This window comes from Erinaceus europaeus, chromosome 16, assembly GCF_950295315.1.
Source record: "Erinaceus europaeus chromosome 16, mEriEur2.1, whole genome shotgun sequence".
Classification (NCBI taxonomy): Eukaryota; Metazoa; Chordata; class Mammalia; order Eulipotyphla; family Erinaceidae; genus Erinaceus; species Erinaceus europaeus.
The window spans coordinates 71,876,921-71,890,362 of NC_080177.1; the positions used below are offsets into that span (position 1 = coordinate 71,876,921).

Sequence of the window (13,442 nt, forward strand, 5' to 3'; positions counted from 1 at the left end):
TTGTGGTAGGCGTGGTGTGGTGCTTCTGACGGCAGAGGGCAGGATGCTAAGGGCTAGATGTGGGCAGGCTTCCTGGTGCCCTCCTGAGTCCTCTGGGTCCCAATCAGATGCGGCTGCTCCTGGTGAAGCGGGGGTCTGCCCTGCCCCTCTATCTGCGCTTGGTCACCGATCACCTGAGGCTTTTCACAGTCTATGAGCAGGTTGGTCTCTTGTCCTTGTTTGGGCCCTAATTCCACTTCCCATCTCCCCCTCCCACACTGCATCATCCTGAGCTCTCTCATCAACTCAGACGCCATTCTTCCTTCTTTTCAACCCTACATCCCTCCTTCCTGCTTCTGCTTCCAGTGTGTGTGTGTGTGTGTGTCTCCAGGGTTATTTATTGCTGGGGCTCAGTGCCAGCACTATGAATCCACTGCTCCTGGTGGCTTTTTTCCCCCATTTTATTGGATAGGACAGAGAAAAATTGAGAAAGAACAGGAAGACAGAGAGGGAGAGAGAAAGACACTCACAGACCTGCTTCAGTGTTTGCGAAGTGATCCCCCTGCAGGTGGGGAGCTGGGGCTCAAACTGGGATCATTCCATGGGTCGTTGGGCTTTGTACTATGTGTGCTACCTCCAGGGCCCGTTCTGCTGCTATTTTAAAAAAATTATCTTTTTTTTTGATGATCTAATATTTATTTATTTATTTCCTTTTTGTTGCCCTTGCCCTTGTTTTTTTTTTTTTTTTACTTCTTTATTGGGGAATTAATGTTTTACATTCAACAGTAAATACAATAGTTTGTACATGCATAAAAATTATCTTTATTTTATTTATTGGATAGAGACAGCCAGAGACTAAAATGGAGGGGGTTGATAGAGAGGGAGAGACAGAGAGACACCTGCAGCACTGCTTCACCACTTGCAAAGCATTCCACCTGCAGGTGGGGACTGGGCGCTCGAACCCGGTCCTGGCACATTGTAACGTCAGTACTCAACTAGGTGCACCACCACCTGGCCCTGCTTCTTTTTTTTTTTTTTAAGTTCGTTTTTTCCTCATGTAAAGCTGCATTCCCACTCCCCTACCCTGCTCAGATGCCTCTGTGCCTGTGTCCACCAGGTGTCTGAGAAGCTGCGGGCCCTGCCCGCCTCCATTCCCCTGCTGCTGCAGCACATTCTGGATACTCTGGAGCAAGAGCATGGCCCCCATGTCCTGCCACAAGCCTTGGTCACTCTAGACGTCACACGGAGTGGTCAGTGCTGAGGCGGGGCTTGGGAGGCTGTGAATTCAGGGTCCAGTGAGGGCCCAAGGGAGCAGTTTGAGGAGGGACAAGTGCCAAGAGCTTGGGTTTTCAGGTCTGACTGTGGAACTGCTGCATGGAGTGCTGAGTGCTTGGCGGATAGTTCCCAGGGGGACCGAGAGCTGGGAAGAAGCCATGAATGCTGTTAACAGCGGGGACCCCTACCCCATGGGCCCGTTTGCCTACCTTGTCCAGAGCCTACGCAGGTACCACTCCCACCCAACCTCCCAGACTCACTGTGCCTTCCTATCTCTGAGCCAGAAGCCCATGTGACTTTCTCTTCTTCCCTCCCTTGTTGTAACTTTAAAAAAAAAAATTAATACATATTTATTTATTTTCCCTTTTTGTTGCCCTTGTTGTTTTATTGCTGTAGTTATTATTGATATTGTTGTTGGATAGGACAGAGAGAAATGGAGAGATGAGGGGAAGACAGAAATGGGGAGAGAAAGATAGACACCTGCAGACCTGCTTCACCACTTGTGAAGTGACTCCCTTGCAGCTGGGGAGTCGGGGACTCGAACTGGGATCCTTACGCTGGTCCTTGCGCTTGGTGCCATCTGCGCTTAATGGGCTGCGCTACTGCCTGACTCACCCTTGTAACTTTAACTAGAAGAGGGCTTGGGGAGCTGCGGCGCATAAAAGGATTCACAGCGGGGCGCTGGGAGTGGGTTTAAACTATACAAGGTTTTATTTGGGTGAACCTGGTAAAAGGCAAAATAAGCAATTAACATCAGGGGTTAAGAGTACGCTAGATCCATAAAGTCTGAGTATAGTTATCAAAAGTTTAGTCCCATAAGATGAACAGTTATCAGCTGAGGTAAAGGTTGCTCATGGCTGTAGAGGGGTCTTAAAGGTTTACCGGCTAGCAGAGTCACACGTGTTCAGTTCCCAGGAGAAGTAGCCATGGCGGATACCTGGAGCATCTCCGCCAAGATGCTTCCGACCAGGAGAAGCAGCAGTCAAAGCTGCTCCAAGTCTGTGCTTTTATACTTTCCCTTCTCTGTGTGTCCACCCGCCCTCAGGCTGACATCATTCGTATGCTAATAGTCCCAAACTCCTGTTGGGGGTCACAACATCCTTGAAGTGTACCCCCCTGAAGAGCTGTCACTCAGATTCTCACTCTTTGAGGTTATAGTAGAACACACATATACTCCAGCTGTACCTGGAGGCTCACTGCCAGGTCTCTCCCTCTCTTATCTAATTTCTCCCCCTGCACCGAGGACAGTTTGCTGGGGGAAGGCCCGCTGGAGCGCCCTGGTGCCCGACTCTGCCTCCCTGATGGGCCCCTGAGGACAGCCACTAAATGTCGATACAGGAAGAAGCCAGGACTGGAGAGCACGGCCCATGTGCTCCTTGCAGGTGACTGGGTGACTCTGGAGGGATATTCTGATCTCTGGCGATGCTTCAGGGCTGAGCCATCTCAATGTCGATCACTGTGACCCACCCCCCACAGCTCAGCTTTGGAAGACTTGTGACCCCGATGGTTCGGGAACCTTCCGAAGCTGCCCTCCTGAGGCTCTGGGAGACCTGCCTTACCACCTGGTCAGTCCCCACACCCCTTAGGCCACCTTATCCCAAGCAACTACTTTGGCAATTCCAGAACCTTCTTCTGACTTAATCCCCACCACCATCCCCACTGTCCTGACCCCTCCCAAGCCCCCTTACGTCTGTCCTTTCAGACCTCCTCTCTGCCTCCTTGAACTACTCTGTCCCAACTCTCAAGTTATTGGCTGGCTGCAAAGACTGGAATGTTCTTCCTTGCCAGTCTTCTCACTTCCTGACAAATCCACTTCAACCTTCCCAGCTCCAGATCGGGAACCTTGGCCTTCTCGCAAAGTTCCTTACCAATCTTCACGTGGTGGCTGCACATCTAGAACTTGGTCTGCTCTCCAGGCTCTTGGAGGCCCACACCCTCTATGGTGAGATGTGTCACTTCTTCTTCTAGCATTTGCCCTTCTTCCGTAGCCAGTCAACAGCGTCAGGTTGAGCCTGATGTAAAGTTTCGAGACCTCCTTTGAATCTGGAGAGGTGGCAGTTGTTGACTATGTGGGTCATAGTCTGTCTGGAGCCGCAGGGGCAGTTCGGGTCGTCTCTGGCTCCCCAGCAATGGAACATAGCGGCGCACCGGCCATGGCCTGTTCGATAGCAATTGAGGAGGGCCCAATCATAACGTGCTAGGTCAAAGCCAGGTTGACGCTTGCAGGGGTCTGTGATGAGGGGTTTGTTCTTTACCTCAGCTGACTGCCAACTCTGTTTCCAAGAGACTGGAACAGAGAAGTTCAGTGTAGGCGTAGGGGACCAGATTGGGTGACGAGACGTCAAGCGTTGAACAGGGTGGGCGAAGATATCCGCGTATATTGGCAGGTCCGGTCGAGCGTAGACATGGGAAATAAACTTAGATGATGCCGCATCCCATCGAATATCTGGCAGGGCGATGTTGCTAAGAACTGGCAGCCATGGAACCGGGGTGGAACGGATGGTTCCAGAAATTATCCTCATGGAGGAATGTAATTTGGAATCGACCAAGTGGACATGGGGGCTACGGAACCATACTGGGGCACAGTATTCTGCAGCGGAATAGCATAATGCCAGAGAGGATGATCGTAGTGTGGAAGCGCTCACGCCCCATGAGGAGCTGGCCAGTCTTGCAATGATGTTATTCCTCACGCCCACCTTTGCTGCAGTTTTTATGAGATGTTCGTGAAATGACAGGGTGCGATCGAGAGCACGTTTGGAGCTGTGTCACTGAGAGGCTTCTTCTCAGAGATAAGGGCTTCTGGGTGTGTTGCTGTAGGGAGAGTCATGGAAAGTACAATTACATTCCTGTTCCAAGTTTAAAATGCTAAGCGCCTCAGGAAGTGATTCCAGAAGGACATCTCTGGTGTTTCTTCCCTTTTAGAGCTCATCTACTTAGTACCAGTCTTTCAGGAATGTGCTTTCATTTTTATTTCCAATTTTATTTCCGCATACTTTTTATACTTTTGATCACTTCACTGGGGGGTAGGGAGAAAGTGCATATCTTACCTGATATCTTTTTATTCAGTTTTCTTTTTTTTTAATTTTTTTTAATATTTATTTTATTTATTTATTCCCTTTTGTTGCCCTTGTTGTTTTATTGTTGTAGTTATTATTGTTGTTGTTGTTGTTGGATAGGACAGAGAGAAATGGAGAGAGGAGGTGAAGACAGAGAGGAGGAGAGAAAGACACCTGCAGACCTGCTTCACCGCCTGTGAAGCGACTCCCCTGCAGGTGGGGAGCCGGGGTTCGAACCAGGATCCTTATGCCGGTCCTTGTGCTTTGCACCACCTGCGCTTAACCTGCTGCGCTACAGCCCGACTCCCTCAGTTTTCTTTTTTTAAAATTTTTTTTTAAATTCTTTTTCCCCTTTTGTTGCCCTTGTTGTTTATCATCATTGTTGTTGTTTTTATTGTTGTTGTTATTGCTGTCATTGTTGTTGGATAGGACAGAGAGAAATGGAGAGAGGAGGGGAAGACAGAGAGGGGGAGACGAAGATAGACACCTGCAGACCTGCTTCACCGCCTGTGAAGTGAACCCTCTACAGGTGGGGAGCCGAGGGCTCAAACTGGGGTCTCAACTCCAGTCCTTTTGCTTCACACCACGTATGCTTAACCCACTGCACCACCGCCTGGCTCCCCTAGATATCTTTTTAAAATGTATTTATCTATTAATACTATTACTATTATTTATTTAACAGCACTTCTCAACTCTGGTTTATGGTGGTGTAGGGGATTGAACCTGGAACTTTGGTGCCTTAGTCCTGAGAGTCTTTTTGCATAACTATTATGCTATCTACCTCCACCCAGATGTATATATTTACTAGCAGTATATGTGTGTGTGTGTGTGTGTGTGTGTATATATATAGAGAGAGAGACAGAGAGATAAAGAGGGAAAGAGGGAGGAGGAGGAGGAGAGGGAGGAAAGAATCAGAGCATTGGTATATGCCAGAGATCAAACTCCAGACTTCATTCCTCTAAGTCTAAAGCTGTAGACACTGTGCCACACCCTGTACAGCATTAGCTAAATGTTGTAGATAAAATAATTTTAACCTTTATTTAGTGGGCACGAAAGTCCTTGGGAGCAGACTGGAGGTGGCACAGTGAACAAAGTACTAGACTTGCAAACATAGGTCGCAGGCTTGACCCCCAGCACTGCGTGTGCTAGAGTAGTGCTCTGGTTCACTCTCCCGCTTACAAATAGAGATACATTTTTTTCTTAAGTATCTGGGAAACTTGTTCAAACTATAGACCCGTAGACATCCAGACTCGAGTTCCCTAGGTCTGAAGTACAACCCGAAGCTTTTGTATTTTTTTTTTTTTTTTAACCAAAGCACTGCTCAGCTCTGGCTTATGGTGGTGTGGGGTATTGAACCTGGGACTTCAAAACCTTAGGCTTAGAAGTCTATTTGCATGACCACTATGCTTGTGCTGTGTCCCCCATCAGGCTTTTGTACGTTTTTAAAAAAGATTTTATTTATTTGTTAATGAGGAAGATAGAAGAGAGAGAGAGAGCGAGAGAAAGAACTAGACATCACTCTGGTACATGTGCTACCGGGGATTGAACGCAGGACCTCACGCTTGATAGTCTGATGCTTTATCCACTGCGCCACCTCCCGGACCACAGCTTTTGTACTTTTAAGAGGTTTTTCTTGTGCTTTGTACTATGTGCACTTAACTGGGTGCACCACCACCCACCCCCCGGAGAAAGACATCTGCAGCCCTGCTTCACTGCTCATGAAGCTTCCCCACTGCACGTGCGGGCCAGGGCTTGAACATGAGTCCTTGTGCATTCTAGCATGTGCATCCCACCAGATGCGCCACCATCTGGCTCCCCCTTGAGAGGTTTTCCTAATGAGAGGGCAGAGGACCACACTTAGAGCTTTAATCCCTGAGAAACACTGAAGGATTGTGTTTTTTTGGGGGAGTGGGGGTCCACTGAGGGTCTGGGCAGGCTCCCCAGTGACATTCTGCATCTCTTTCACAGCTTCCTCAGTCCCTGAAAAGGAGGAAAAGCTTTCAGAGGACAACACTGCCGTGTTCCACACCTTCCTGAAACAGCAAGCTGCTGTCCTCAGCCAGCAGCCCCAACTCCTCCCTCAGCAGGCAGCAAACCAGCCCCTGGACTCACCGCTTTGTGCCCAGGCCCCCCAGCTTTCCCAGCGGTGGCGACTCCAGCACATGCTACGATGGCTTAATAAGCCCCAGACCATGAAGAGTCAGCAAAGGTCAGACCCTCCCTTTTGTCCGGGTCCTGCTAACCCTCCAGAAAACAGAGCGTACCCCTTTCTGAAACTGGAAAGACCAGCATTCCCGTGGAGAGTGGGGCACAGGCACAGAAATGCAGAGCTTCTCACACTCTCCCTTTCCTCCTGCTCTCTCTAGCTCCAGCCTGTCTCTGGCTGTTTCCTCCTCTCCCACAGCTGTGGCATTCTCTCCCAGTGGGCAAAGAGCAGCCGTGGGCACTGCCAATGGCACGGTTTACCTGTTGGACCTGAGAACTTGGCAGGTAGGATACTCAGTGGAGCAGAGTTTACTTCCTGAAAAGCTTCATGGCTGCCCTGAGACTTTATTTATAATTACTGCTACTCCCTCCACCATCATTACTACTACTAATTTACTTTGGATAGAGACAGAGAGGAATTGAGGGATGTGGAGAGGGAGAGCGACAGAGAGATTTCCAGCAGCCCTGCTCCACTACTGATGAAGCCTCCCCGCCCCTTGCGTGGGGACCATGGTGCTTGCGCACTGTAACGTGTGCACTTAGCCTGATGCACCACCGCCTGGACCCTTGCCATTGTTTTTTGTTATTACTGTGGCTTCGCCACTTCGAATCCACTGTTTGTGTTTTCTTTCAGAAAGAGGGAGAAGGAAAGATAGTACAAAACTCCTCCCCGGGTTGCTACATGTTATGATGTGCAAGGACCCAGGTTCAAGGGCCCAGTCCTTACCTGCCAGGGGAAAAGCTTTGCAAGTGGTGAAGCAGTGTTACAGGTGTCTCTCTCTCTCTCCCTATCACCCACTTCCCTCTCAATTTCTAGCTGACTTATCCTGTAAATAAGTAAAGGTAATAATTTTAAAAATGTAGGGGTCAGGCGGTAGCACAGTGGGTTAAGCGCACATGGCATGAAGCCAAAGGACTGACGTAAGGATCCTGGTTCAAGTCTCTGGCTCCCCACCTGTGTGTGGGGGGGGTCGCTTCACAAGTGGTGAAGCAGGTCTGCAGGTGTCTATATTTCTCTCCTCCTCTCTCAGTTTCTCTCCATCCTATCCAACAACAGCAATAACAAAAACGATAAACAACAAGGTCAACAAAAGGGGGAAAATAGCCTCCGGGAGCAGTGGATTCATAGTGCAGGCACTGAGTTGGGTGAGGAGCCTGACGAAGCAGAGACATAGGGTGAGATTGTCCCCTGTGGGGGCGCTTAAGTCTCTAGAGGGCACTTAAAGGAGGCAACAGTAGATGATTAGGCCCAATAAGGGAGTCCCACAGCTACAGACACTCCCTCCTCTACCCTCATATATATTCGTCTATGGGTGACATCTTTTAAAAAGGTGAGTACCCCCCCAGTAAAACCCACTTGAACTTGAACTTGACTTAAGTTTGGAGTAGGGCCCAAAGTTTGCACTTTTTTGTCCTCCTCACTGGGGCTTCCAGGACAGAAATGAGAGAGAAGAAAAAGAGAGAGAGAGAGAGAGAAGAAAGAGAGAGAAAGGGAGAGAAATTGAAGCTGGTAACATTGCTTCACTGCTTGTGAAACTTCCCTATAGGGGAGGACTGGGGTCTTAAACCCAGGTCCCTAGGCCTGGTAATGGATGTAGTTTACTGGGTGCACCACCTCCTGGGCCACCAAACTTGCACTTAATTAATTAATTAATTAATTAATTATTTTTTACCAGAGCACTGATCAGCTCTGGCTTATGATGGTGCAGGGGATTGAACCTGGGACTTCAGTGCCTAAGGCATAAGAATCTCTTTGCATAACCATTATGCTATCTACCCCCTGCTCGATTTTGCACTTTTTAAAATTGATTTAATTATGAACGATAAGTCTGTTGGATAAGAAGGGGTACAATTCCATACAGTTCCCACCACCAGAGTTCTGCATCCCATCCCCTCCACTGGAAGCTTTCCTATTCTTTATCCCTCTGGGAGTATGGACCCAGGATCATTATGGGATGCAGAAAGTGGGAGGTCTGGCCTTTGTAATTGCTTCTCTGCTGGACATGGGCGTTGCACTTTTAACAGGTATTCCTGACATGGGGCCAAATGGTCACACTTTGAAATGGATGTAGAGAACCAGCACCTGAAGCCCTTGTTGCCTTGGCCTCCTGCTTGGGTGGAGCTTGGATCAACTGAGCAAAGGAAGGAGATGGTGAGGGCAGTGTCCTGAGTCCATTGCCTGCTGTTTTTCACAGGAGGAGAAGTCTCTGGTGAGTGGTTGTGACGGGATCTCTTCTTGTTCATTCCTGGCGGACAACACCCTCTTTCTCACAGCCTTTGACGGGCTCCTGGAGCTCTGGGACGTGCAGCATGGCTCCCGGTAAGGAGTCCTTTCCCATATCTAGGAGTGAGTACCCTCTTCGTTAGGAGAGCAGGGGAGATAGCTTAGTGGTTATGCAAAGAGACTCTCATACCTGAGGCTGTGAGATCCCATGTTCAATCCCCAGCACCACCATGAGCCAGAGAGATGAGCAGTGCTCTGGTAAAACAGACAAAGAAAGAAAGAAACAAAACGTGAGGATAGCCCAGGAGGTAGCACCATGGATAAAGCATACTCTTAAGCAGGAGGCCCCAGCTTATGATCCCTGGCATCAAATGTGCCAGAGTGATGCTCTGGTTCTCTCTCTCCTCTCACTTTCTCATTAATGAATAAATAATAAAAAGAGAGGGCCAAGCCATGGTACACCTGGTTGAGCACACACATTACAGTGTTCAAGGACCTGAGTTCAGGCCCTTGGTCCCCACTTGCTGCGGGGAGGAGGGCGGGTTTCCTGAGTAGTGAAACAGCATTGCAGGTGTCTTCCCCTCCTCCTTCTCTATCTATTCCTCCCCCTCTCAGTTTCTGTGTGTCTTCCCACAATAAATATATAAATAAAAATATTTTTTTAAAAATTTTTTATTTAAGAAAGGATTAGTGAACAAAAGCATAAGGTAGGAGGGGTACAACTCCACACAATTCCCACCACCCAATCTCCATAACCCACCCCCTCCCATGATAGCTTTCCCATTCTCTAGCCCTCTGGGAGCATGGACCCAGGGTCGTTGAGGGTTGCAGAAGGTAGAAGGTCTGGCTTCTGTAATTGCTTCCCCGCTGAACATGGGCGTTGACTGGTCGGTCCATACTCCCAGTCTGCCTCTCTCTTTCCCTAGTAGGGTGTGACTCTGGGGAAGCTGAGCTCCAGGACACATTGGTGGGGTCTTCAATCCAGGGAAGCCTAGCCAGCATCCTGGTGGCATCTGGAACTTTTTGGTGTCACCCCTTATTAACTGGCCTGCTAAAGGCAGAAAATCCTACCGTTGCCGACGATGCGGTCAGAGCGCTCGCTGTCAGCGACTTCATAAAAATATTTTTTAAAGAGAAGAAAAAGCCCGGGAGTCGGGCGGTAATGCAACGGGTTAAGCGCATGTGGCGGCGCCAAGTGCAAGGACCAGCATGAGGATCCCGGTTCAAGGCCCCAGCTCCTCACCTTCAGGGGAGTCGCTTCACAAGAGGTGAAGCAGGTCTGCAGGTGTTTATCTTTCTCTCCCCATTTCTGTCTTCCCTTCCTCTCTCCATTTCTCTCTGTCCTATCCAATAACGACGGATGATACCAATAACAACAACAATAATAACTACAACAATAAAATAAGAGCAACAAAAGGGAATAAAGAAAGAGAGAGAGAGAGGAAGAAAGAAAGAAAGAAAGAAAGAAAGAAAGAAAGAAAGAAAGAAAGAAAGGAAGGAAGGAAAGAAAAAGCCCGTGGAGAGAGAAGTAAGGAGAAAGCCCGGGACTGGGGTGGGGAGCCTCTGGGGCCTGACTGCGTCTGTCTGGGAAAGGGTGCTCCAGACCCAGGCTCATCAGTACCAGATCACCAGCTGCTGCCTGAGCCCTGACCACCGTCTGCTGGCCACTGTGTGTCTGGGAGGAGTCATAAAGGTAATGACTCTGGGGGGCTGTGGTGGCCAGAATGACTCAAAGTTCTGAGTCCGTTCTGTGAGGATGAGGTGGACCCCGGAGCTCTGGAAGTGAGAAGCCTTTGTGTGCAGCACCCTGACTCCACCTTCTACTTCCTCTTCTCCAGCTGTGGGACACACTCCGTGGGCAGCTGGCATTCCAGCACATCTGCCCCAAGCCCCTGAACTGTGTTGCCTTCCACCCCGAGGGACAGGTCATAGCCGTAGGCAGCTGGGCTGGCAGCTTCAGCTTCTTCCAGGTGGACGGGCTCCAGGCCAGCAAGGTGAGCCCGTGCTTTGTAGCCCAGGGGAGAAAAACAGGCAGGAGGGCTTGAAGGTGGGGAATGAGTCTCATTTGCATTTGGTCATGCCGGTCCTGACATTTCCATTTCTACTTCCTTGCGTAGGAACTGGGGGGCCCCGGATCCTCTATCCGAACCTTGGCCTTCAACTCATCTGGGCGTGTTGTAGCTTTGGGCCGGCTGAACAGGATGGTGGAGCTATGGGCCTGGCAAGAGGGGGTGCAGCTGGCGACCTTCCCTGCCCACCGAGGCTTTGTCACTGCTGCATTTTACCTGCGAGCTGGGTACCAGTTACTGACAGCTGGCGAGGATGGCAAGGTCTGGTTTCTGAGGACTAGTATCGAATGATGAGGTGGGGAGAGAACAGGGCAGAGGGTGTCTGGGTGAGCCCAGGACCTTTGTTGAAAAGACTGGAGAAGCCTGGCTGGTGTGTGCCATGGGGAGAAGGGTGACCGTGTGAAGGAACCCTCAGAAGAGGCATCTCCACAAGGAGGCCTTCAGCAGGAATGGGCTGGAACTCGGTGCGGAAGTGGGGTCTCTAAGTTTTTTCTTTTGTCTCCATCCTCAGGTTCATGTATGGTCTGGATCTCTAGGTCGGCCCGAGGGGTCCCTTGGTCCCCCTTCTCTCTCTCCTGCCCTCTCAGTAGCTCTCAGTCCAGATGGTGAGCGAGTGGCTGTGGGGTACCGTGTAGATGGCATTAGAATCTACAGACGCTCTCCAGGTACCAGAGGGAGGAGGGAGGAGGGGGAGGGAGGAAGCATTTGAGCCTTTGGGAAAAGGACACCCTCCCCCCCCCCAGCCCCTTTTCCAAATGTCTCATTTTCTAGATTCCCAGAGGGCTCAGTGTCAAGCACTGCCTGTGGCAGTGCCATCCCTGGCCTGGCTGAGCCCTAAGGTGTTGGTGAGCGGTGCAGAAGATGGATCCCTGCAGGGCTGGGCGGTCAAGGATTGTGCCTTTCAGTCTCTCTGGCTCCTGTCCACATCACAGAAGCCTGTCCTGGGGCTGGCCACCTCCCAGAAGCTCTTGGCTTCTGCCTCAGGTACTGTAGGGCAGTGAGCAGAGTTGTGACTTAGTGCCCCTTGTAGATATGTTAATAACTTCCTGCATGAACACACACACTTACATACATACACACACACACACACACGTTTCTTTTCATATAACTTTCAGAGTGCTCTGATATGTATTTATATTGTAAAAATCAATCTAGGCTCTATTTCTTCTCTTTAATCCCTATTCTAGGATCTTGTAACCCTTTGAATTTCTGCCAAGGTGGAGACTTGGCTTTGAAAAACGATAGACTTCCATTAAGAGGAGAGAGTGATGTGGAGATAACAGTGCACAGTGGCTCAGTCCTCTCTAGGTGGGAGGCTTGGCCAAAGTGGCCACCAAGTAGCCACTTGAGGAGGACGCAGGGCTGCAACAGGCATTTAGAGAAAGCTCTGGAGCTGGGAGTGGCTGGAATTTCTGTTTTGTGTACTCACATGATGGCTGGCCTTTTTCTGGGGCCTCTCCATAGCCCGTGACTCACTGTTCCTCCCTTGGGACTGTGCCTCTAGATATCACCCTTAGCCCCGATGGTTACTGTGGCTCTTTTCCCAAGGAGTCTTTCTCTGTCTCCAATGTAGAGGATTTCACCGTGCGGCTGTGGCCGAGGCAGATGTTATTGAAACCACAAAAGGCAGACGACTTTCCCTGTGCCATTGAGGTCAGGGGACACCAGGGGTCCGTGAGCTGTTGTAGCTTCAGTGCTGATGGAGACAGCCTGGCCACTGGGGGCAGGGATCGGGTGAGCTCTCCTCCTCCTAGTTCCCCAGTGCCGTCCAAGCCTCCCAGAACCTGTGGTTCCTTGATTTCTAAGCCCCCCCGTTCCTATTCCTGCCTCTGCCTTTTTCCTTTGTCCAGTCTCCTGTCCTCATTCTTTACTCTCCCCTTGGGATTTTGTGCCTGAAGTGACCTGGTGTTCCAACCTCGTTCCTCTCCTGGGGCCCATGTAGAATCTCCTCTGCTGGGATGTGAGGACACCCGGAGCCCCTGTTCTGACTTGCTCCTTTGTTGCCTGTCACCGTGACTGGGTCACTGGCTGTGCATGGACCAAAGACAACCTGCTGGTGAGTGAAAGGCCGAGGGTGAAGGCGATGTCAGCATGGCTCCTCCTGGGGGAAGAAAGCACCCCCACCTCCCATCCTATCATTTTTCTGACTCCATTGAAAATCATCATAGTTCAATATTGTGTCCTTTGGGAAAGAATGAGTGGAACTGGAGGTGATTATGCTTCGCAAAATAAGTAGAGATGAAAGACAGTTACAAGGTGGTTTTACTCATATGTGAAATCTAGAGAACTCATACACAAGAACTTGAAAACAAAACAAGCAAAGGGGCCAGGTGGTGGTACATCTGGTTAAGTGCATGTATTACCATGTGCAAGGACCCAGGTTCAAGCCCCTGGTCTCCACCTGTAGAGAGATAGCTTCACAAGTGGTGAAGCAGTGCTGCAGGAGTCTATCTTTCTCTCTCACTCTGTCTCCATCTCCTCTCTCAATTTCACTCTGTCCTTTCCAATAAAATAGAAAAAAAATGGCTTCCGGGAGAGTGGATTTGTAATGCTTGCACCAAACCCCAGCGATAACCCTGGAGGAAGAAAAAAACATTTATTTATTTTTTTAAAAAATGTTTTATTATATTTATT

The 13,442-nt window shown here is 49.7% G+C and overlaps 1 protein-coding gene across 7 annotated transcripts in view; it reads left to right on the forward strand.

The window, feature by feature from the left end:
- TEP1 (telomerase associated protein 1) overlaps positions 1–13,442 on the forward strand; it is a 61,832-nt gene that overhangs the window by 31,219 nt on the left and 17,171 nt on the right. For all 7 annotated transcript variants that reach the window (XR_009545383.1, XM_060175404.1, XM_060175402.1 and 4 more), the window contains 16 exons: positions 108–200; positions 1,097–1,229; positions 1,333–1,483; positions 2,503–2,636; positions 2,731–2,819; positions 3,082–3,196; positions 6,279–6,519; positions 6,677–6,800; positions 8,711–8,835; positions 10,333–10,432; positions 10,578–10,733; positions 10,857–11,069; positions 11,320–11,473; positions 11,580–11,792; positions 12,382–12,542; positions 12,751–12,864. Coding sequence is in view for 6 of the 7 variants with exons in the window: in XM_060175404.1 (XP_060031387.1) it covers positions 108–200; positions 1,097–1,229; positions 1,333–1,483; positions 2,503–2,636; positions 2,731–2,819; positions 3,082–3,196; positions 6,279–6,519; positions 6,677–6,800; positions 8,711–8,835; positions 10,333–10,432; positions 10,578–10,733; positions 10,857–11,069; positions 11,320–11,473; positions 11,580–11,792; positions 12,382–12,542; positions 12,751–12,864 (2,316 nt within the window). In the remaining variant the exon portion in view is untranslated. The remainder of the gene's footprint in view (positions 1–107; positions 201–1,096; positions 1,230–1,332; positions 1,484–2,502; positions 2,637–2,730; positions 2,820–3,081; positions 3,197–6,278; positions 6,520–6,676; positions 6,801–8,710; positions 8,836–10,332; positions 10,433–10,577; positions 10,734–10,856; positions 11,070–11,319; positions 11,474–11,579; positions 11,793–12,381; positions 12,543–12,750; positions 12,865–13,442) is intronic.